Source organism: Malaclemys terrapin, chromosome 1 (genome assembly GCF_027887155.1).
Source record: "Malaclemys terrapin pileata isolate rMalTer1 chromosome 1, rMalTer1.hap1, whole genome shotgun sequence".
Classification (NCBI taxonomy): Eukaryota; Metazoa; Chordata; order Testudines; family Emydidae; genus Malaclemys; species Malaclemys terrapin.
The window spans coordinates 214,531,510-214,556,874 of record NC_071505.1 but is presented as its reverse complement, the minus strand read 5'-3'; the positions used below and the strand labels follow the sequence as shown (position 1 = coordinate 214,556,874).

The window sequence follows — 25,365 nt, the reverse complement described above, 5'->3', positions numbered from 1 at the left end:
CCTTACATTAGGGCTGAACTTGGCTCAACATGTCTGACCAAGTCACTGGTCTCACGTCAACTATGTTTAGTACTGTAGAGGGGGCCTTTTTAGAAAGGATGCAGTGCACTGGCATGACACCACTCAGCATTTTACCTGGACTTACTCTGTGCTTCTCTAATAGAATTTAGATTGTTTTGTATCAGAGAAAATGTAGATGAATAAGAAGAGCTGCATTGACCAGTGAAATGAAGATGGTAGTTTTCAAAGATGCCATACACTTTCAGGATCCAATAGAAAGGAGAACTTTAAACCAATTAATTCACCATCATTTCTGGGCGGGAGAGGTTTATACAAGACAAAAATACACAAGAGACTAACAAACAAACATTTTCATATCTATCTGATTATGACAATTTTACTTCTGTTCTCTTGCTTGCAGATTAATTGCACTGATACAGAATACAATGAGTATGTAAAGAACCTACCTGCTGATTATGTTAGCAGCTCTTCAACATATTCAGAGCGTTTTCAGCAAAAATTTAACTTGAAAACCACCAAAAAAAGCCACAAAAATGTCTATTTTTTTTTAAATCAGAATTGGTTTGGTTTCTTATCCAGCTCTAATTAATTTACACTTATGCAATCACACAAGCTCTCATATTACTGGAGATTTTCCCCACTAAAAGGAAATTCCTGCCCCTCTCTCTGTAGGTGTGGAAGTCCTCAAACACAACCGTACTGTTGCAGTTCTCTTGGAACCCTCCTGGACTCAGCACACTTAAGGCTGGCTCCCGGCTTTTTGCTCTGCAAGCCAGGAATGTGGGGAGGGGGAGGTGAAGGTGGAACTACCTGTACATCCATTGTTCTTCATTGAGCAGGGGCACAACACAGTGATTTCCCATTCACAATGGGTATGTCCACACTGCAATTAAAAACCTGCGGCTGGCCCATGCCAGCTGACTCAAGTTCGGGCTAAGGGGCTGTTTAATTGCGGTGTAGATGTTTGGTCTCAGGCTGCAGCCCGAGGTCTGGGATCCCCCTTAGACCAAGCCCCTTTCCCCAAGGCAGCTGGCACAGGCCAGCTGCGGGTTTGTATTTGCAGTGCAGACATACTGATTGTGGCCCAAGGAACGGACTCTTTTCCTCCTACACCTGCAGAGATCACCAGCTCACACAGCCTGGCTACTCAGGAAGATTTTGTCCTTAAGAGAAAGGCATTTTTACCTTTGGTTGTTCAAGTACTTCCCTACACACTTGGTTAGCTGGGGTTTATATGCTGATGATTCGGAATGTGGTGCTCTTCCCTTTGGTTGAACACTGAACCAACACCCTAGTACAATGTATACTGTCCTTTGCGATTCTCATACAGGTAAAATCATAACCCCAAGTTTCCTGGCCAGTTTCCAGTTTGGATAATTACATTCTGCCTGCCTAAATTCCTCTTGTGTTTAAATGGATAAAGTAATTGTCATGAAAATCACTTCTGACACCATGTCATGTACTCCTTGTATATAATAGGTTTCAGACTGCTACTAGCAGGTCAGTGTCCTGTATCAGATATGGACTGGCTACAGAGTTTCCATCACAGAGAGAGTACAAGAAAGGTGCAGTCTAGAAGATCCTTAAATGCACTGTGCCGTATAGCAGTTACACACTCAAGTAAGGTATGGGACACATGCTGTAATACAGTTTAGCATTCCATTACAGAAACCTCTTCCAGTAGGACGACAATAAAGAAACAGAAAGTTAAAAAATCAGATGCGATTACCAGCCAGTGACCATTGAAAAGTGGTACAGTATAAACCTGGCATGTGGAAGAGTGAGTTGCTGTGAATGGTAAAATCTACAAGTGCCCTCTCTCGTCTGTCAGAAAAAGAGAAATGCTACATACTGGATTTTTAATTTTCCTTTTTAAACACGAAAAGAAGCATTAAAATATTACCTGTGCGAGACACTCCTGTAAGTTTGAAGCAACTTTATTTTGTTCCTCTTTAAGAATTTTATAGAGAATTGCCCGGCGTTCACTGTCCTTCCTTAGCAGAAAGAGACCAGAATCTCTATCCTCCAGGGAAGAAGAAGCACTCCGATCCTCTAAGGCAGAATTCTCATCAGGAACACTAGATCAGAGACAAGCGAAGATGTAAAAGACATAACTAAGCATTAGAAATAACAAATCATGGACGGGAGTGGGTAGGGATATTTACATAGATAAATAATAATTAGTACTAATCTCATCTTATTTCACTGTCACTACAATTTTCATTTCAAAATCATTGTTAAAGACAGTTCAGATCCTCAGCTGGTATAATTAATCTAGCTCCCCTGAAGTCAATGGAACTACACCAGTTTACTTCAGCTTAGTCTGGCCCTGTTTGCTGCACCAAGTCAATCAATAACAAGAAGTGAAAATAAAGCAGGATGAGCATAACGATGAATTTCATTCTGAGCATACATTGCAACAAATGTATCTGAAGGAGTCATGTTTCATGTTCTCCTCTGATCAGGAAACTATTCTCTTCCCAGGCTTCTTAATGTGTATTTAAATAGAGGGAACACTTGCAATTACTGTTCAAGGGCCTGAACCAAATCCTGCTGAAATCACCTGAAAGACTGCCACTGACTCCCATGGACTATGGAGCCCCCATATGTCCCAGGCTTTAACTGCTGGTATAAACCAGCATAATACTTGGAAACGTTTGGGGGAAATCTCCATGAATCAGTTAAATATAATCAAAATTTTGATTAAGCAACAGATTTAATTATTGAACACATCTGGTTATCTATTCATTACATACACAAATTGCCTTGGATAACATGTGATGTGACTCTAACCTGCATAAGCTTTGTGGAGGCCACGCCAGAAGCAATCAGACAGCTTTACCTTAAGTGGGAAATGGGATGCTTCGTTGGGTTCTCTGAAACAGATCGCTTTGTCTTTTCAAAGAACATATCATGCTGTACATCTGAATCTGGCGAGACAGAGCCATGTTCACTGCTGCTACTGCCAGCCTGTTCCCCATGGACTGGCAGTGGGAGGGACGTACTACGATTATAATCTAGCAAGAGACAGCAAACAAGCAAACCACACAACTGTGAGAGAGAGCAGTGCTTTTAAAACCACAGAACTCCAACACACTGAACCCTATAAAGCCCTCATTTGGCAAGGTACTTAGAGGTAATTCTGCGGGTTTGGTCATTGTGAATATAAAGAATCAGCATTTTTAGCTAATTAATATTTTCCTCCTATGACATACTAACACCAGGTGCATCTAATTACCCCTCCAAGGCCACGACTATGGGACCAAGATTTGAGCTCTCATTGGCCTCCTAGCGATCTGCCTCTCTTGCATCCCCTGCCTTCTGTTATCTCCTTCAGGACAAGCCAAGAAGCCTCCTACAATCCCTCCCATTTCATCCAGAAGCGAGAACAAAATAAATGAGTAGTTGGGTGCCCACTACTTCCCTACAGGCCTATTTACTAGAGTACGATGCAGGAGGGGTGTTGCAGGCTGGGAGTACATATTTAGGCTGGGAGACAAGTTTCTGAATGTCAAGTATCAAAGGGGTAGCCGTGTTAGGCTGAATCTGTAAAAAGTAACAGAGGGTCCTGTGGCACCTTTAAGACTTCTGTTAGTCTTAAAGGTGCCACAGGACCCTCTGTTACTTTTTAAAGTTTCTGAGTGTTTGTCTCCACCATCGCAAACTGTTGATATTTTGGAAGGTGTAAAATTCTGGCATAGTCCTTAGGACATAGTTAATCTTCAAATAGGAGTTTAAATTGCCACCAAAATAAAAACACATGTCAACTTGTGGCTCTTCACAGTCCTGTGTTTACTAGGTAGGCCCACCTCCACTTGCCACATCAGGAAGTTGCCTGTGGTCATATGAGGGAGAGCTGGGGCCACCCAATATTGGTCAGACAAGGAACCGCCGCTTGCAGCAAAAAGAAAGGAAGAAAGGTTGCTTGGCATGGAGCAGTTCCTAATGTGGGAAGAAGGCACCTGCAGACCTTTCTTGGGGTGGGGTTGGTAGGAGGATGAGAACAGGTGAGCTGAGGAAGAAAAGAACGTTTCCAGTTTGCATTCTGTGATATTTGTATGGGTAGTTTTCTCAGATACGAATGCAACAAAGAGTCCTGTGGCACCTGATAGACTAACAGACGTATTGGAGCATGAGCTTTCATGGGTATTCACTCACCCACGAAAGCTTATGCTCCAATATGTCTGTTAGTCTATCAGGTGCCACAGGACTCTTTGTTGCTTTTTACAGATCCAGACTAACACGGCTACCCCTCTGATACTCAGATATGAATGGGGCTCTTCAGCAGGACAAAGTTCAGGCTCACTATTCATCCTGCTAACAAAGTGGCCAGATTTTCAGTAAAAACAGCAGTAACTGGAAAATTAGGCCAATTGGTGCCAAAATATTGATACTCCACATTGGGCACTTGTGATGTTGAAATATGACCATGTTTATCATGAATATTGCCACTGTTAGACAATTGCAACAAAACTTGTACAAAATATGTAAGGTATCAATGGAAAAGTTATGATTTGCTAAAGATGATTATCCTGTTTATATACATGTATCATTTTTAGGAGTACTTGTGGCACCTTAGAGACTAACAAATTTATTTAAGCATATTTAAATTTAATTTAAATTTATTTAAATAAATTTGTTAGTCTCTAAGGTGCCACAAGCACTCCTCGTTCTTTTTGCTGATACAGACTAACATGGCTACCACTCTGAAACATGCATCATTTTTGTAGCTGAAGTCATGAATATTGGTTATGTACTGGTATCACCATTGTATTTCTTCCTGGGGTAACACCCACATGCAGTGGCATAGCCAGGGTTGCAGCCAAGGAGGAGCGGCAGCGAAAAAAAGGCGCCGGTCCTTCGGTGACATTTCGGTGGCCCTGCGCATGCGCCGAAATGCCACCGAAAGATGGAGCTGCGCATTCGCAGGGCCGCCCCGCTTCCCCATCCAGAGTGCTGTCTGGGGCACCGAGATCCCCAGCAATGCTCTCAGGGCCAGAGTGCTGGGAGCCGGCCAGCCAGCCGCCCCGTTCCACCGGCCGGCCGGAGCACCGGGAGCCAGCCAGCCTGTGGCCCCGTTCTGCCGGCCGGCCGGAGTGCCACTTTTGGGGAATGTGGTGTCAGGGGAAGCAGACGCTTCCCCTGAACCCCGCTAGCTACGCTACTGCCCACAAGGTAATTTACATCCAATCTAGCTAACACATTGTGAAGGGACTTTTCAAGCTTGGCTGCCCATTAAGGATACTTCACTCTCACAATGGGCCATAGAAAAAACTCATTCTGCCCAGATGGCTCGTCCTGCTGACATCGCTGTCTCAATGGGGCCAATGGCTACCCCTTGGAGTCATCAAGCCATGTAAGGATATGTGACATACTCACGTGACCATGGACTCCATCTTGTGCCAGTAATTTTCCACAAACTGTGCTGTGAGATTTGTTTGGAATAGTAAAATTCTAAGCAGATGGCAGAGGATATAAAAGACCCCTGAAATATTTCCATGTTGCCTTTTTCCTGCTCTGATTCTCCGGACTATGGATTTACAACTAAAAGGAGCATATTGACTATGGATGAGGACCTTCCAATCTTTTGTAAGTTACCAGAGAGACTTTACAAGCTAGCAGTCTATAACATCACTGCTACAAACCTGGTATAAGAACTTTGCAATGGCTATGTATATGATCTATTAACCATTTTAAGTCGTCGTCTTCTTCTTTTCTTATTAACAAACCTTTAGATTTTAGTTCCTAAAGGATTGGCAGCAGCATGATTATTGAGTAAATATATAAAGTTATATATTGACCTGGCTGTGTGCCTGATCTCTTGAGACCAGAAGACCCCTTTGTTTCATTAAATTGGCTTTCAATAACAACTCATCATTAAGTCTAGTGTCTGGGTGGTGAAATAAGGGCTGGAATGCCTATGGAGACTGCATTTTTGACTTCTGTCCCACCACACTGGGGAACAAAAAGTTTACTTTTGTTATTGGCTTGGTATATCTAATGATAGAATAACCACCAGTGTGGGGTGAGTCTGCCCCTATTTCTCAGCAGTTTTTCCCGAATCTGGTATTCTGTGAACCACTGAGGCACAGTGACAGCACCAACGTTTGAAAATCCTGTCCAATATGTATAAATTGAACACAAAACATCAAGATGCTTGGCCAAGATTTTTAAAACTGATCAGTGCTTTTGGGTATCTTAAAATTTGGGTTCCCAACCTGACACACCTGATTTTCAGAAAGTGCTGAGCACCAATCTTCTGAAAATCAGACCTCTTTGAGGTGACTCTTGGTGGGCACCCAAAAATTTAAGTAACTTGTGAAAATCTTGACCGAATGAACTTTTAATTTTATTATAAATGGTTTATACATTTGGCCAGTGGGGAGATTTTAACAAGCCAAAACAAGATATAAATATAAACTACAAGGTACTTTCTACAGTTTAACTCTAGTTGATTTCTTGGTATGTTCAACATCCTGAATAACAGAGAGGAATTGGCTAATGATTCAAATCTTTTTATGTAACACTTAATGATGTTGACTTGTACTTGGCTGATAATTCCTTACCTAATGGCTTGAACGCAATTCTGTTTTTCTTGCCCTTGTTCACCTGTTTTAAGAAGAGGTCTTTGAGTAAATCAGATGCTGTGACACGCTTATTCGGATCAGGTTCAAAGCAGAGCAAAATAAAGGCCTTTGCTTCAGCAGATAGTGATTCTGGGATTTCAGGATGAATTTTAAACATCCCAACCTGTAAGTAAAATACGGACAGAAAATTATTTGGCCTCAAACGAATAACTGCAAAAGGGCCACTAGCTAGCTCCTCGCTTGGTGTAAACTGGCATAGCTCCATTGACAGCAAGTGGAGGGTTTGACAGCTGCAATGCAGAAGTCCATTGAAGTCAGTGGAACATCAACGGGGCTCCATTTATGCCAGTAGGGGATCTGACTGTATTTCTACTGCAAATGTTTAACCCTGCAGATGTGTATCCTAACTGGTTACAGTGGCCCAACTCAAATGTCAAGAAATGGACATAACCAACTATCTAAGCCTCGTGCAACCCCTGGGTCTGACCATACCCACCACAAGTGCTCCAGACTCTATTCTCCCTACTAGCCGCCAAGCCCTTCTATTCCATATGCTAGCCAGCGCCTCCTTCCCAGTTACTGAGCGGGCTCAGCACACTTCTCCCCAAACACCAAAACCAACTTCCAGCCCTAATGCTGAGTCCCTTCATAGCCCATTCCCTCTGTCTGGTGCCCAGACCTGTCCTGCTTTGCAGGTGCCAAACTACCCAGTGCTCACTCTCAGCATAAGCGCGAACACCCAGCCCCTGGCTGCCAGACGCACTCATTATACCCAGTGCTGAGACCCATGTCTTTCTTAGCCCTTCAATGGCAGCCAACTGGAAATTACGCAATATTCAAAGGGTTAACGTAATCCCACACTTGGATAATGTGATTGGACAGAAATTTATTTATTTAAAAACATTACTGGATAGTAACTTGATATTGCCCTCTGGTGCATCAGCTTGAGCTACCCATTTTTAATCCCCAGGGCTGATTTTACAGAACTATTTTTGGGTATGTCTACGCACACAAACCAAGCAACCCACAGCAGCGAGTCTCGAGCAGGGCTAAAAACAGCAATGCGGACATTCAAGTGAAGGCAGAACCCTGAGCTTGAGCCTTAACCCCCTTGCCAGGTCTGAAGCCGGAGTTTGAACGTCCACACTGCTATTTTAGCCCCACAGCACGAGACCGGAGCAGCTGACCCAAGTTCGGAGACTCATTGCTGCAGGGGGTTTTCTTTGCAGTGTAGCCGTACCCTTTAAGACAGTTGTGCCACTCATTCTGCACATGCCGTACAAATCTGGACAAATTATTCTTTTCAGCCTTGACATATTTATGTAAAATAGACTCTGGAGAACAAGTAGCAGGAGCCGGAAAATTATGCTGGCAACAAGGCAGATAGTAGCTAAGTGGTTAAACAAGTGGCAGCAGCTTGCTAAAATAAAGAGTTGTCTGAATAAACACATTAGATAACTGTATTAAGGCACTGTGGCACTATTATACATTTACAATAGCAATTTAGCTTTGTGAGATCCAGTAAGGCCTACTCGCAATGCAGGCTGAAGCCAAAATGCTGAACAGTAGAGCCTGTATTTGAACTGTAGTGCAGGGTATAAAATGCCAATGCATTAACCACTTTCAAGTTACGTCTCCATGCACATCCAAAACTATGCCTTTAAAAGCCAGACTTAATATTTCCTGAACAGTGTAAGTTTCCAAACAGCAAATACATAGGTATACAGTTGTTCTAAGCTCTGCAACTACTCACTATGTGACCAGCAGGCCACCTGGTCACTTTGCACTTCAGTTAACCTGTCTGAGGGACCATCTCTATTTGATTTGTAAAGCACCATGCACACAGCACTTCCCTGAGGACTTCCCTGACTGATGCATCTTGAAGCAAATGGGATCATTCACATGCATAAGGAGATCACAGTTTGGACCTTGACCCTGTGCAGAGCCACTCCTATAACAACAGGTAATTACAATGTCAGTGTAGACTAAATTGCCCAGAATATTTAACTTGTAAATATTAACTATATGAAAATTTAATTAACGGATACTACTTCATGTTTCACAAACTGTCCAGCAAATAAAACAATTCTTACTTTAAACATTGCTGCTTGTGGCTCCCCCAGCTCATGAAATGGAGGCTTTCCTGTTGCCATTTCAATGATAGTACAACCCAGTGACCAGATATCAGCTGGTGCACCATATCCTCGAGGCCCCTTATCTATAATCTCTGGAGCCATATACTGCAAAGTGCCTGAATCAAGACAAAAAAGGAAGAACACAAGTCATATATTTGTTTTTCTTATCAAATAGATACACCATATCTTTAAACCCCTTGCAGGTTGTCACTTCAAATGTGGCTTGTATACTGAAAGGTGAGCTCTCTGCGTCAAACTCCACCACCAACACTGAGTCATAAGATTGTATTTTCCCATGTCTTTTCTGTACAAACTCTTAGTTCTTCCCACCTCATGGAGGACTTCAGATGGGAGAAAATATATTTACTTTACAATCTGAAAGCTCTCCCTTGCCTTATTTAAGCTAAACGTACCTCCATTTCTGCAAATGATGAATTGGAAAGATATGTGAATAAAAAGGGCTGCAGAGAGCAGCCAACTAGTTGATAGGTTTTCTTTGAGGGAATACTTTTTTGCTGTATTCACCACCTCTGGTGGGAACACAGAGCAGGCGAACATCAGCAATAATGAAGTGAGCTAGTCCATGGAGAGAGGGTCAGGCCTGGCAGGAGAGGATCAGGAGCTGAATGAGAGATTTTGAAGAGGGAGCGAGATGGAAAGAGGTAGGGCTAGAGAGACGAGATCTGGAAAAAAGATAAGGCTCGCAGAAAGAGGAAAAGTGTCCTAGATTACAAACAAAATATCAGGGCTGGAGTAAGAGAAAGCAAAAGAAACAACCTCATGGAGGCAAGTGGCAGAAATGTGAGACAAACAGGGTGAATATCTGGGTCAAATTGTGAACTCCAAATTTTGGGGGATTCCCATTTGTTTTGAGAACACCAGTGATTGTAACCTTCACTGTGACCTTTGGTCTGTATTGTAATTTCCACGGTAGGTTCAGACATCCAGGTGGTGATGAAATCTTGACAAAGGAAATGTCTTGTAGATGCTGTGTGCTCATGTTAGAGGGTGGGACACCTTGACAGGGCCGGCTCCAGGCACCAGCCAAAGAAGCAGGTGCTTGGGGCGGCACGTCCGGGTTTTTGGTGGGAATTCGGTGGCGAGTCCCTCTCTTCCTCTTTGAGCTGCCACCGAAGTGCTGCCAAAGAGGAAGATAGGGAGTGAAGGACCTGGAGCCGGCCCTGCACCTTGAAGAGGCTAATAATGAGAGAGCCATCAAGGGCCATTAACACTGAATGACTCTTCCCTGCTGGAGCAATGGGGTTTCTACTAGCAGGACCTCTGACTTTGAATGGACTTCACACAGAGAAACCTAGCTAGGAGAGCATGCAATTTCTCAACCTGATCATCTGACTAAAGACAGGAGACTTTACTTATGGAGGCTGCTTCTCTGAAGAAGGGGGCCATCCAACACCAGATGCCAGAAGCCTGTGCTGGAGAGGGGAAGAAAGCCAGGGGGGAGGTAGGGGCTTGCCTTGCCAAAGGATGCTGACCAGAACTAGAGATTTCAGATGGGATGAGATCAGACCAGGAAGTTATGTTTAGGGATTTGTTGTTTTCCATGGATCTGTAACTCTGTTGTGCTTTGTTAAGAGTAAATGTAACTGTGGTTAAGAAATTCCTTTGCTAAGCCTGTATTCATTGCTTTTCTGCCACATTGTCCCTAAAGGGATTAACTAGGAAATCAGAGCTCCCACAGCCAGGGGAAACATGTCTAAGCAACTGGGTGCTTGGGAGGGCTGTGGTGCTGGTTCTAGGGTCTAGGCAGCCAACTGAAAGGTCCTGCTGCCCAAGGAGGGTCAGACACAGGTTCTGCACCTGAGAGTGCATGTGAGAGACCCAGAGTTAGGAACAGTGACCCATTACTATCAAGACCCAGGACGCTTAGGAAGCACGTGAGATTCAGCAGTTGGATCCAATCATAATGGACTGAGTTCCATCCATGTGGGGGGGCTGGGCTGGGCTGCAACATGTGTTTGACAATCCACAATTACTGATGATGATAAGACGTAGTTTCATACACTTTAAAGAACGCTTCTGTTATCAGATATAAATTAATGCAAAGAAAGATTTTTTTTTCAGGTGGCATGTTTTCTTTGCCACTATGGAAGAGTGTCATTTTCAGTTCCCAGGTCTGTAATACAGTATAGGCACATTCTCATTGCTCCAAGGAAAAATAAGTCTGAAAGCTAAACTTCCCTAACTTCATAACTAACTTCATAAGTGTAGTTGGCTGCTCAAGCAGAAATAAATTGAGGAAGCATAACTCAGTGAGGGGTCTTAGTAACTTTAAATCACCAAAAGTTATTGAGTAAGAAACAGGCTTAACAGATTTGTAAATATTACATGTACAAAACATTATGAAGAGATCTATGAACTTGAATGAAAGAGGAACACGCATTATATAATTTCCTCTGGGCACAAGAGACGCTAGTGACAACAGTGAAAAGGCTCTGCCTGGAATGTTAATAAATTAATTTTGGATTAGTTAGTTAAGAAATAGGTTTACAAAATTATATAATACCAATAATTAAAAAACAAACAAACAGGCATTAGCAGCTTACTTACCCTACTCAAATAGCTGCCCATCTCAGAGATTTTGGTAACAATTATATATTCCAGGAAGTTATACTTAACCAAAAGATCAGCTTGTTTATAGGTGGAAAAAACATCATAGTCTCATAATACCGCTAGAAACAAATACCTAAACACCACACATCAGAGTTGTGCTAGTGGCGAGGGAGGTCAAAAGGAAAGTAACAACATCATAAGAAAAGGATGAAAAACTAAAACCTTGGGAAATGTAAATCAAAATTTTTAAAAGTCACAACATTTTTAAATGAAAAGGTTTACCTTCAGGAAAGAAATTCAATTGTATGCTGATTGCAAAAGCTAAAATGTTTTAGTATAAAATGCAGTTTGTATATGGGTTTTTTGGTTTTAGATAGCACTAAGGTTTTGCATTTTATAGCTGACTTGTGTTACAACAAAATTGGCAAGCAACCAATTCAAGGAAATAAAGAAACAAATCAACAGAGCCAGACATGTACCCAGAAGCCTCCTGCTACAAGACAGGCCCAGAAGAGAAACCAACAGAACTCCACTGGCCATCACCTACAGTCCTCAGCTTAAACCTCTCCAACGCATCATCAGTGATCTACAACCCATCCTGGACAATGATCCCTCACTTTCACAGACCTTGGGAGGCAGGCCAATCCTCGCCCACAGACAACCTGCCAACCTTAAGCATATTCTCACCAGCAACCACGCACTGCACCATAACAACTCTAACTCAGGAACCAACCCATGCAACAAACCTCGATGCCAACTCTGCCCACATATCTACACCAGCAACACCATCACTGGACCTAACCAGATCAGCTACAACATCACCGGCTCATTCACCTGCACGTCCACCAATGTTATATATGCCATCATATGCCAGCAATGCCCCTCTGCTATGTACATTGGCCAAACTGGACAGTCACTACGCAAGAGGATAAATGGACACAAGTCAGATATCAGGAATGGCAATATACAAAAACCTGTAGGAGAACACTTCAACCTCCCTGGCCACACAATAGCAGATGTTAAGGTAGCCATCTTACAGCAAAAAAACTTCAGGACCAGACTCCAAAGAGAAACTGCTGAGCTCCAGTTCATTTGCAAATTTGACACCATCAGATCAGGATTAAACAAAGACTGTGAATGGCTATCCAACTACAGAAACAGTTTCTCCTCCCTTGGTGTTCACACCTCAACTGCTAGCAGAGCACCTCACCCTCCCTGATTGAACTAACCTCGTTAACTCCACACTGATATATACCTGCCTCTGGAGATTTCCATTACTTGCATCTGAAGAAGTGAGGTTCTTACCCACGAAAGCTTATGCTCCCAGTACTTCTGTTAGTCTCAAAGGTGCCACAGGACCCTCTGTTGCTTTTTAACTAAAACTAGTAAATTTTGGTTAAAAATCCCTCTTATTCATTTGGTAATTCATGAATGCATACTTTCCTAAACTGTATTTTAATATGAAATAAATTAGATATGAGTCTTCATGTTGAATACTTTAGTTTGAGAAGTTAATTATAAAACACAGACAAACTGGCTGACCCATTGTTTGTTATGGTCAATAAAAAAGAGCTCACATTGTTTGAAAATAAAAGGCTGGTTGGTTTTATCCAGATTCTGATTTGCATAAAGCAAAAAGAACCCTTACACAAGAAAGGAAGTAAAAGCTTGCAAAGTCAAGGGGGAAGGAAAACTTGCTGTGTAACAAAGAAGCTATAGACAGGAAAAGGAAAATATGCTTACGTAATTACTCAATTTTTTGCTCAGTCTGAACAGCAAAAAACAGGAAGGATAATATTTTCTCATCCTTAGAACTATCATCTGTTTCCTAAAAATCACAGTACAGATTATCTACTGGCCTGCAAAATGGCAACAATCTTTTTAAGTTTGGAAAAAGTTACATAGACATCGTGATTGGTCATATATGGTGAAGACAGAAAACGGCCTCCAGCTTCTAAAGGATGTGTTCATTCACAGTGATAAAATAGCTTTTCCGTCATCTCACTCTGGCAGTGGTTAATTCCGCTGGTTTTCTTACAAAGGATGACATACATGAAATTATGTAGGCCCAACTTTAGTTCACATTTTAACTATTTGTTATTGGCACAACACTATTTTATTGTTTAAACACACACAGCACACTTAACTGACTACCGGGAAAACATCTTTAGAGGATCCAGCTACAAAAAAATAAGTTTTGAAAGCTTTGTCAGTCAAAATTAGGTTCTCACTGATTCTTATGGTGTAGTTTGTGGTATTTTGTGAGGTACTGGAGTTTAAAGTTTTGCAATAAAATTTTTCACAGACATTTTTGGTCTAAGATTTTATATTAGAAAGTTTAAATAGGCTCCTTAAAAAGAAGAAAAAAAGTCTATCCCTACATGCGACCTACACCAATTTACTTTCTGTGTTTTCTTCAAAGCAGAAGTCCCTTCTTTCTTTGCAGACCCAAAGCTCTTGGTGGCTTTAACAGGAGCTTTGGATCTGTGAGAAATCCAAAACTGAATCCTAAATAAGAATGCTAACTACATCATCAAACCACCACAACCCAAGGAGAGACTGTTAAGAAATTTGTTCGGTTCCTCTTACCTGTAAATGTCTCAGTACATGGATTGATACCTGCGAGCCGCTTGGAAGTCCCAAAATCAGAAATTTTCACCACCCCACTATATGTGTTCACCAGAACATTATCTCCCTGGAGACAAGAAAGAGACAGATAGATGTAAACAGATTCCAACATGCTGACAACAAGATTACAGCAAGATTGATAACAAAGATGATAACAACACTTTTTACAAAGGAAACTGCCAGGGGCGGTGTGGTGTTTTGTTGTTTTTTTAAAAGCTCCTTCCTACCAAAAGTACTACTTCTGTTTATAACAAAATTAACTATCTTGCAAGAGGTACTGAAATTAATTCCCCCCCCCCCACACACACACACACACCTCTACTGTACAAAATACAACACTTGGAGAAAATTCACCTTTATATCTCTGTGTACAATCAGGTTCTCGTGGAGATATTTAAGCCCTTCCAGAATCTGCTTGGTGTAAAATTTTATTGTGGGTTCTTTCATTGGGCCCCATTTTGATCTTAGAAGAGCAGAGAGGCTTCCTGGGTTAGATAAAGAGGAAAACATGTCAGGATAGCACAGTCACAAGGTCAACTTTTAGAGGTCAGTAATAATAAATTTAGAGCTAGGGTGGACCTCAGGTCAATGTCCTGAGGATGGTGGTGGGGTGTAGCTACAACACTTCAGGATAAGCCCAAGACTTTGCTGGTCACCCACTTCCTCCAGGGCAGAAGTGATTTATTGCAGCCTTTGACTGGATGCAGGTTATTTCCCACTTCATGCCAGCTCAGCTTCATTGGCTGGCACATCAGTGGAATCGCAGAGCGAAGTGTCTACCCATTTCCTACCCATCTCCACCACCTGTTTGATTGAAAGGGGCAGGAAGTAACTAATGCACAACCCAATTCTTAAACCATGATGTGAGAAGTTGTACGTCAGGTAGGACTGGTCTCACTCCCCTTTAAACCCTTAGGTGTGCACGTTAGGGTCAGCCACACTCTGGCACTTAATGAAAAACAGCATGGACTTGGGTGAATGTCATAGTATGTCACATGAAATATGATAAACTATGTAAGTTAAGAGAAGGTGATCTACTCTGACAGCAAAGCAGTCTAAACCCACCTCCCTTTGATTTGTTAATATAGCCTTGACTCCTGGGAATAGATGGAGGTACAGGAAAGAAGACCAGGGGCTGGAGGCCTCATACAAAAAGAAAACCAGGGGCTGGAGGCCTCATACGAAAAGAAAACCAGGGGCTGGAGGCCTCATACACTCAGACTGGAAGATGGGTTGCTGTTATTTCTCCTACTTAGTGGAGATAATGAACCAGATTTAATCTTTTTAAACAGACCAAGTTCTTTGCTCACATAGCAGCATTTTCTGCAACAGTTTCTGCTTATGACAAGTCAGACACAGAATTTACAATGGGCTCTACTTAAGTTCTAGCAAACTTAGTTGAGAGAGTTTTCAATCCATGCTAACAGCTTTCTGAGTTGGAAGTTTCCTGACAGAATTGAACCACAGGTTTTCTAAATAGCTGTCCCTTTTAGGCTAGCTGGTGGTGAAGAAATGTAAATGTTAGTGCAGTCATGTCCTGTCTCCAGCAGCTATTCAGAGTGCACTCCAACATATATGGGAGGAGGAGTGCGTGGACAGAATAAAGCACCAGGTAAGCAACAGCAGCTGGTACTGTCCAGGGGCAGGACAGTGACTGGAGATGCTGGGATGAATTTAGCACAAACATGTGCCATTATGTTAGCATGGCAGCATAGGCGCCGACTTCATGGATGCTCTGGGGCTGGAGCACCCACACAAAAAAATAGTGTGGGCTCAGCTGTTCAGTGGCAGACAGGAGGCGCTGTGAGGGTAAAAGGGGGTTCAGGGGCAGGAAGAGGCAGAGCGAGGGTGGGGCACACTCTGCATGCGATCCCATGCTGCAGAGGAAGGCAAAAAAACTCCAGAGTCTCTACTAATCTGACCCAGGGGAAAATTCCTGACCCAAATACGGCAGCAAGTTAGACCCTAAGACCCACCAGCCAGACACTTGGGAAAGAATTCTCTGAAGTAACGCAGAGCCTTCTCCATCTAATGTCCCATCACCAGCCATTGGAGATATTTGCTGCTAGAATCGCAGATCAGCTACATGCCATTGTAGGCAGTCTCATCATACCAACCCCTCCAAAAACTTATCAAACTCAGTCTTGGAATCATTTAGGTATTTTGCCCCCACTGCTCCCCTTCCCATTAGAAGCTCCTTGTTCTGTCATCTGCCACCGCTGAGAACAGCCTCGCTCATGCTCTTTGGAACCCCCCTTCAGGTAGTTGAAAGCTGCTATCAAATTCCCCCCCACTCTTCTTTTCTGCAGACTACATAACCCCAGTTCCCTCAGCCTCTCTTCTAAAAGTTAGAGCCATGCTAATGAACTATGTGAGTATCAATATGATGCCACAGATGGAACTTCTGTTTTTTCAGTTTCCATTTTTAAAAACCTAGGCAATTATACACACAGGGGAAAAAAAAACATTATTATTAAGCACACAAAAGTTAGGAAATGCCAGAATTAAGATGGTCCCCTTGTGTGTGTGTGCGCATTATAAAACAGTCTTTAATTACCTGATCACATAATATTTTTCCCCCAGGATCCCTGCCTTATTCAGTGCACAGGCTGGACTTGCTCTGGTGATGAATCAGGGTTGTGTAGTGAAAGAAGCTGTAGTCTACAGGCGCCCCGTCTCATTTGTTGCAGAATTTGGAAGGGTGTAGTAAATGAAGCAGGCGATTGCAGGAAGAGAAAGGGTGATCTTGTGGTTAAGGCAGTTGAATGATGCTCTGGAGAACTGGATTCTATCCCTGCCTGTGACACAGAGTTCTTTACGTGGTGCTAGGCAAGACATTTAACCCAAACTTTTCATGAGTGGGCATTAATTGTGTTTTCGTCATTTTTGGGTGCCCTACATGATGACTGAGGGTCTGATTTACAGAAATGCCGAGCACTCATAGTAGCAACTGATGTCAATAGGAGCCGTGCTTTGAACATATGAAGTGCTAACTAATGCTAAGTATTCTGAAAAATCAGGACCCAGCTGTCTCAAATTGGGCATCCAACATTAAGGTAAAAAATATAAACTAATGTCTCTGTGCCATTAAGTTCCCATCTGTAAAATGGGTATAATAATACTCTCTTATCTTACTGAGGCATTGTGAAAACAAATTCATTAACATTTGTGATGCACTCAGATAATATAGTGATGAGTGCCATAGAAAAGCCCATGATTAAATTAATAATTCTGTCTTTAGAGCAATTGTGTGCAGTAAATTAGGCCTGGAACCACACATTGAACAGTGAGGATATAACAAATATTGAACAGCAGTTCATTAAGTGAGCAATGTCCATTCTGTTCACTGAGTGAGGCGGTGGTCTTCTGAAGAAAAATACCCCCAGACACAGTTAAAACCAATGGATGCAGTGAGCATTCTTTTTTCAGTCTAAATGAAATGAGCAACTAAGCCTCTGTATGTAATGAGATAGCTGGAAACAACAGAAGCCGCCACCCAAAGCCTCATGCCAAAATCTGATCAGAAGCTAAGCCATCTGATCTGAGGGGTTCCTTGGCTGCACACACAGGAGCTAGATTATTGTTTGATGAGCAGTGTGTGCATGAGAGGCAGAAAGCCAAAGGAAGAAAGCCAGAAGACAGAGAGAAGAGTCATGAGCAAGATCCTGAGACAAAGCTCGCTGAGGCACAGAATCAAGTGGAGGGGTTGGACTTGGAAATTATGAGTAAGGAAACTGCGTCCTGTTATTTGTCTCTACTTTGTTCATGGAAACTGGAATTTGTGTACATTAGAATTGCACTAAAGAAATAACTGACTTGTATCATCAAGTCCTCCTCCTAACAGCAACGCCCCGAATACTGGCTAACTGCTTGGGCCAAAGGGGAAACAACCTTACTTCTGGCATTTCTTAATTTCTGAGTGCTCTACTTTGTAACCTTACTAATATTCTTTTAACATAGTTTGTGTGTGTGTAATTATTATAGAAAGGGATTTCACAGGATTTCGAGAACTGTACCACTTCATATCTATTGTTCACTTACAGAGAATCTGCTTATAAACAGAAAAATGCCACTAGCAATTAACTTCTCAACAGGAAGGACACCTACAGTGTAGCAACGCATTAGTTCTGGGATTTAGTGAAGTTCCTAAAGCATTTAAGTGCCCCACTCTTATTGACTGTTCCCAGAAGTTGGATTCCCAATACCCTTAGATGCCTTTGAAAATCCCAGTCCAGAATGATACAAACCTCCTGGCACCTGCTCCATAAAGATTTTAATGTATCCATCTTCAGAGACAGAACCAAGGTACTGGACAATATTCCGATGCTTTAGATATTTATGCAGCGCTATCTCTTCATGCAATGGCTGAGAATACCTATCAAGAAGTAGTAAATTGAGGAACAGTTGAAGATGCATGTAAATATACTTGACTAACATCTTTGGAGACCTAGTTTTAAATCCAGGTTTACAAATAAAATGAGTTTAGTGGTTTCATCCAAGTCCCCCAAAACCTTCTAGTCACTAAACTTTAAATTCAGCATGACTGGCTGGCTTTTCAGAAAACACAAAGCAATGGAGTACAAGAAAAGCTTCCCACAAAGATAGAGGTGCACTGGGGGAGGGGGGGAGATTACATGCATCTCTTCCTAGCGTTTTCCAGCTCTATGTTTGACATATTCAAATGGTTTACCCTTTCTCAAAAAAGGATAAAAATATGATTGGATTGCTACATGGAAAACAAGCTGTTTATTTCCTGGAATATTTTAGATAAGAATGTCGGACTCTTTATTCAAACAATTAAAAAATCCTGATCCCCACAAAGGACTTCATCAAATTAGTATATATTTTTGGTGGTTTGGTAGTACTGGGAAAAGAGGAAGACATTAAAGTTGCCCCTAAACAGAATGATTAAAGCCATATTTTATATAGATTAATTCAATTATCATGTATTGGAATATTATACTACAAACCATTATACATAAATACATTTTAGAAAGGAAAAAAGTCTTAGCAACAAACTGCATTTTTCATTGGTGATGCAGGTTTATTACTACACTGAGGGCTTGTCTACACTTACCGGGGGATTGACATGCAGCGATCGATGCATCGGTGATCGATTTAGGGGGTCTAGTGAAGACATGCTAAATTGACTGCAGATCACTCTCCTGTTGATTCCTATACTCCACCGGATCAAGAAGAGTAAGGGGAGTTGACAGGAGAGTGTCTCCCATCGACATCGCATAGTGTGGACCCCGCGGTAAGTAGATCTAAGCTACGTTGACTTGAGTTACACTAGTCACGTAACTCAAATTGCATAGCTTAGATAGACTTTTCCCTGTAGTGTAAACAAGGCCTAAGACTCACCTGCTGTCTCTCTCAGGGATTTCCTTGATGGCTATTCGGACTTGATTGCTAAGATCTCTTCCAGCATAAACTATTCCATAAGTACCTTTCCCTAATATCACTCTATCGCCATTCTCATCATAGTCATATTCATACTGAAAGCAGAAAGGTATACGTAATGGTACACAAATAGTTACAACTGCAGCCACCTTTCAGATTGCAAATAAGTTTTAGTAAGAATGATGAAATATATATTGTTCTATACATACATAATTTTTAAAAACTTACTGGTCATTAAATATTTACTTTTTGCTTTATAAAATGTGGCCTTCCCTAACAGGAGTCCAGATATATAATTGCTAAATAGATTTACTCAAAGGGAATTTTGCCTGAATATGGAATGCAGGATCAGGCCCAAACAGTGCAAATATTTATAATCAAAAACAATAATATAAAGTGAGCACTGTACAATCTGTATTCTGTGTTGTAATTGAAATCAGTATATTTGAAAAATGTAGAAAACATCCAAAAATATCTATAATAAATTTTAATTGGTATTCCATTATTGTTTTTTAACAGTGCGATTAAAAATGCAATTAATTGCAATTCATTTTTTTTATCAAGTTAATTTGTTTTGAGTTAATCGCTTGAGTTAACTGAGATTAATTGATAGCCCTAAAAATATGCTGATCTTCTAAAAGGAAATTAAAAATACAAAACTAAGTAGTTGTATACATTTCTGTTGGAACATACTGTGTCATATCCTCAGCTAGTATAAATCGGTGCAGGTGACTGACTTTAATGGTGCTACACTGGTTTACACTATCTGAGGATCTGGTCCACTACTGTGACCTCATTGCAGAGAACTCGTGTTGCAAAGATCTCTGCAGACAAAAAGCCTACTGATGCATGAAGCAAATTCACAGGCACTAAATGAACCTCTATTATGAGAGATGGGTTAAACAGTGCAGTCTTGATTCATATACAAATTTGAGAGTGAGAAATTAGTGTATGACATTTTGAAAGCTTTTACACAAACAGAAAACAGAGATTTTTTTTTTTTAAAGAGGTGTGTAGCTTTATAATTTCCAAGATGAACGACTGGAGTATGTAGATTTCCCCTTGTTCCTTCCCAAATCCAAATGGCTGTTTATGCCCAATCTGTGAGACTTCAGGCTTCGCATGCTGTGTCTATATGAATTCCCTACCTAGGTAACATCATTTTTAATTTTTTTTACTGCTGTAATTAATAGACACTTCTCTCATGATACCATTTTTTCTGCTATGTCAAATATGTCCATGTCATGCAGTGAAACTGAATGCAACCTCGAGATCTGTCTTCTTCGAGCATGTCCTGAGTTAAGTTGCTGCTGTTTCAATATGCCTTCAAAATTCTCTCTGTTCATTTACAAAATGATCACCATCTTTGTATCACTGTACAGAACATGCTAAGGAATTCTGTTGTTGTTTAACCCTAACACCGTATCCTACTCAGTGGATTTGAACTTGGATTAACGTAGCCTTAATATAGTTTCATTTTCCACGTTTTAGCTCTTCAAAGTTCCAAAATTATCCTGTTATGTGACATGCACAATTGACCAAAGTGTTACAAGTAAAACTTGTCAAGTTCTTTGGCAGTAGCAAACCCAGGTTTCACAGCTATGACATGACACAGCTGCATGACCGAGTTTGAGGTCAAGGTGCAGCTCTGCAACAGACTAGTCCTAAGGTAATTCATCTCAGCCTAGAGAAGGAGTCCATGCTTCCCAGGATATGTGAAGTCAGTTGAGATGTGTAATTCAGTGCTTGACAGTAGGTTTAGTAGACTGTGTACCTGATGCAATTTGGTATGTTTCCATTCTGTTTTCTTTAGGTGGACAATAAATCCATACTAGTTTGCCACTGCAGAAAATCTGTGCACATGATCAACTACTGAGCCTCCTTGGTGAGTGATTCAACTGCAGTTATGAACAAGCAGGTGTTTCTCCTAAGACCTTGGTCAAGGCACACAATCTGGTGTTCCCAGGCTTAGGGGATTTCCTAGTTGGGATTCAGTAACAACTTTTCCAGTGATAGAAACTTTCTCAGTATTAATGTCCAGGTGTGCACAAAAGGTAATATAAATGAATCCCACTTGGTTCAAAGAATCCCCAAATTGGCTCTAGTTCTAAATCTAAATCTTTGTTAACAGCAGCCTTTGCTCCAAGTTACAATCATTTTCAAATGCTACCTTGTCCCTATCATGTAGCCCTTTACCCAGATGACACTCGTAATCACAAGAATTTTGACTGAAAACTGAAAGATCACAGGTTTTCTTTTTCCTTCCAAAGTTTCTTTTCCCCTTAATACCCTGTATGGTTTCCAGGTGAGGCTTTCTCATCAAGTCCATCAAGAACATATCACCCAACATTTTTCATGTTGTCACTGCAACGTTGGCAGACCGGGTGTGAGTCCTTGCCAACGTTTAAGGCGTCAGCTGAGCACTGACAAATTCTTTGCTGGAAACCAGTCTGTTTCACCCATGTGTTAATACGGTTCAGATGGGTATTGGACTTTTAACGTGTTTAGTATTTAGACTCTCTGAGATGCTTGTAGGTTGCTGCATGCATTAATTTCACTTATTATATCTTTATCACATGCTATATGATAATATTTAAGCTTTTGATTTATGACTGTAAAAAATGTTTGCTCTGAAACTGTGAACTCAATCAGAAGGGATCATCTCCCAACCACCAAGAAGGACTATCAAAACTAAATGGGACATCACGATACAAAAATTTTGTTAACTGCCCTTTCATACCCATGAAGAGGCTAAGTGCAAAAGGGATCATCCCATCAGCTTGAATTTGGGAAGAAGAAAATAAAAATAACCGACAGGAAAATTTTTCATCTCTTTTTTTGTTGTTTGGACTCACTGGACCAGAGCTATGAAACAGAAGCAGAGATCCCCAGAGTCAACCTGGGTTAGCCCGAAATGACATTCAGAGCTGACATATTACTACAACTCTGTCACCTTTTAAAACTATGGACTACCTCATTTGTGTATACATGTTTGCCTGCTTTAACTTTGTAATAACTCTCTCACTTTTTTTTCCCTAGTTAATAGATCTTTAGTTGGTTTATTACTGGATTGGCTACAAGCATTGTCTTTGGTGACAGATCTAAGGTACAAATTGACATGGGGTGAGTGACTGGTCTTTTGGGACTGGTAGCAACCTGAATATTTTGCAGTCTTTGGTGTACAGCAACCAACTATCCCTAAATTCAACTCGCCTTGATGGTAAGATAGACTGTCTGTGACTACATGGTAAGTCTGTTATAGTGCTTTGGGAATTCACATTTGTTACTGGGTTGGTGAAATCTAATTATAGAATATACAACCAGTTTGGGGTTTCTGCCCTGCTTCTTGACAATCTGCCCTGAGGTTGGCACTCATGGTCATGAGCCACTCCAGACAGCATGATAGTCCCTCTTTAAGTGACAAGACTCTATAACCTATAACTGTGGAGTGATATAACATGTCTGATCTCATTTATGAACCAGCTGTTTCTAGCTAAAACTATTGTTTTTCTTTTTTTTTTTTTCTCCTTTCTTTTTCTTTTTAGGGACTGTAATGTCAAATCAACCAAAGTTCCAATGGGCAAGTTATAACAAGTGGGGGGAAAAAAATCAAACAAAAACCCCAACCCCAAAAAACCCTTCTCCCATATAGACAAATCTGCTTAGGGGCTTTCAAACCAAATAACTTTTGGGACTTGTAGCAACCTGTATGGATAGAGTTCTGCCTTTCCCTTCCACGCCTTGATTTCTACTTTGACCCTTGTTGCATAATAGAGTAAACTTAATTTAATACATGTGAAAAAATGCAGGTTGCTTATAGAATCATGCAATTTAAAGATGCAATATAAATATCATTAGGCCACCATTTTTACAAATGGAATCTATCAATGCATGATTATTCCCTACAATGTATCCTCAAGCATTTAGCTCAGTTCAGTTTTTAAAAGACTCAAGCTATGGTGAACTTACTTCCTTTGAGAGATTATTCCTCAATCAAATACACTGTATTGTTAGGAAGTGTTCCTGCTCTTGGCTAAGTACACAAATATGCAATGTAAAACCCATTGCCCCAGATATAACTATATCTCTGACCAAGCAAAATACTGCTTCACGGATCCTGTTTTCTCTACAGTAAATGCTGAGGCCACAGATGTGAACTATTTAGCTGAGCCTTAATAGACTCTCTCAACTGATGCACTTTACGTTGGCAGGATGAGAGAATTCTATGGCCAGCACTCTCAGACTTGGTTGTGGAACCTTGTCTTTCAGCTGGTGCACAATCTTGAACAACTCTTCCCTCCCCCAATTCCTGCTTGAAGTGTCAACTCCTACAGGAGATTCATTATCATGAAGACCTAGTCGCATCCTAAAGGTAAGTAAATTGCTCCTGGGAAGTGCCCATTTGGCAATGGCTTTTGATGGGATAAACAGGAACAGAAAGAGCTTAGGTTCAGGTGAACTACAAAGAGTAAGTATTTTTTTAAAAACAGCAGCTGGATTTATTTTTACCTGCCCATAGATAAAAATGACATCAATCTTTTAGCGATGCTTTTCCAATTGCAATATAACAACAGAATGCAGTGTACACCCTCAAAACTGACAATTCCAAACTTTCTGGATGAAAAGTCCAGTATTCACATTGCCAAGAGTCTGGTATTCAATCATCGCCGAAACAGCCTATCCATTTAATTTATCCAAAGAGATGGCAACATCCTGGATCTGGTTAGAAAAACTAAGCGGCATTTTCTACATAGGTTTTCTTGGGAAGTATGCAATACCTACTATCATTAGCTAACCAACTCCACCCAGGATCTGGTGATTCTCAGCTATCCATCACATGTGTAATAATTTTCAAGATCAATAACTCACATTCTCATGTACTTATATGACTCCAGCCACTGTAGTAGATGGCGCACTATGTTACATACAAACCTGTATTTTTCCCCCACAAGAAAGTTAACTGTTTTGTATGAAGAGTTACAGGAGTGTTGCAATTTTCTATATATTTTGAAGGATTTAAATGTTATTTCCTTATCCTTGTTTTTCAGACAAATTCATATGAGGGAGGAAAAATGGAAAAGAAAAAATGGTTTAGGGTTTTCAGCTATTTTACCCATAAACATGACTTACTTCCAGTGTGTCCCCATCAATCTCTCCTTCTAATTCCAAAGCACTGCCCACAGCATCAGTCAAAATCTCCTTAACCAAGCCACAGAATCTGCAAGCAGTAAATATCAAACAATCAGCAAAGATAACGCCCTCTCTGTAAAAAATTAGCTAGAACTTTGTAATCCATGTGCAAAGCGATACATTTACTAACAAACTGTAATAGGGTTCTTTCATTAACTTTCCATCTTTACATTTACTATAGTTTATCTGAGGATATCAAACATATTGAAAAATAAAAACCTACTTATCTACAAAGTGGTTTAATCAGCTGCAGTGTACCCAAGGATTTGTTTGGGGTTTATTATCGTAATTCTTTTAACTACAATGTTTCAGTTAGATAAATCTGTAGACTAGCCTTAGTGTGGCCTAGTCTTTATAAATGCAATTACAAAAGCATGAAAACCAAAATACTTAAAAGTGACTAGAGATATTCAGTGCCTCAATTTCGGGTGCACAATCTGAGACACCTTGGTAAGGGCTGACTTTTAGAAAGTGCTGAGCATCCTACGAAACTCAGACAGTGGTGCATGCAGCTATTACACTGTACATAGCATTGGCAGGGGTGCCTAGGGCTGGGGCCCTGGAAATGGGGCACGGCCAGGCAGGGGACCCTACTGCAGGAGCCAGCCCCTTGGCACCAGTGAGGAGCAGCAGACCTGGCTTCCCCGCTGCCCACTTAGGTTGGCCCCTCTATCATGATGGGGGGGTGCGTGGCAGAGCCAAAATTGAGTGAATGGTGTTGTGGCCTGGTGCAACTTTAATTTGGCCGCCTTATGTGTATGCATTATGATGCAGTCTTTAATTAAATGATCACATACTATTTTCTCCACAGGACTGCCTAAGAACACAGA

General features: G+C 41.1%; 1 protein-coding gene across 4 annotated transcripts in view; it reads right to left on the bottom strand.

Annotated features, from left to right (window-relative positions):
* The window catches only part of MAP3K15 (mitogen-activated protein kinase kinase kinase 15), a 153,074-nt gene that overhangs the window by 19,950 nt on the left and 107,759 nt on the right, over positions 1-25,365 (bottom strand). For all 4 annotated transcript variants that reach the window (XM_054006549.1, XM_054006557.1, XM_054006565.1 and 1 more), the window contains 9 exons: positions 24,476-24,563; positions 19,307-19,440; positions 18,190-18,317; positions 14,297-14,427; positions 13,904-14,009; positions 8,702-8,859; positions 6,588-6,771; positions 2,864-3,038; positions 1,925-2,099 (listed from right to left, as the gene is read on the bottom strand). In XM_054006549.1, coding sequence (XP_053862524.1) covers positions 1,925-2,099; positions 2,864-3,038; positions 6,588-6,771; positions 8,702-8,859; positions 13,904-14,009; positions 14,297-14,427; positions 18,190-18,317; positions 19,307-19,440; positions 24,476-24,563 — 1,279 coding nt within the window. The remainder of the gene's footprint in view (positions 1-1,924; positions 2,100-2,863; positions 3,039-6,587; positions 6,772-8,701; positions 8,860-13,903; positions 14,010-14,296; positions 14,428-18,189; positions 18,318-19,306; positions 19,441-24,475; positions 24,564-25,365) is intronic.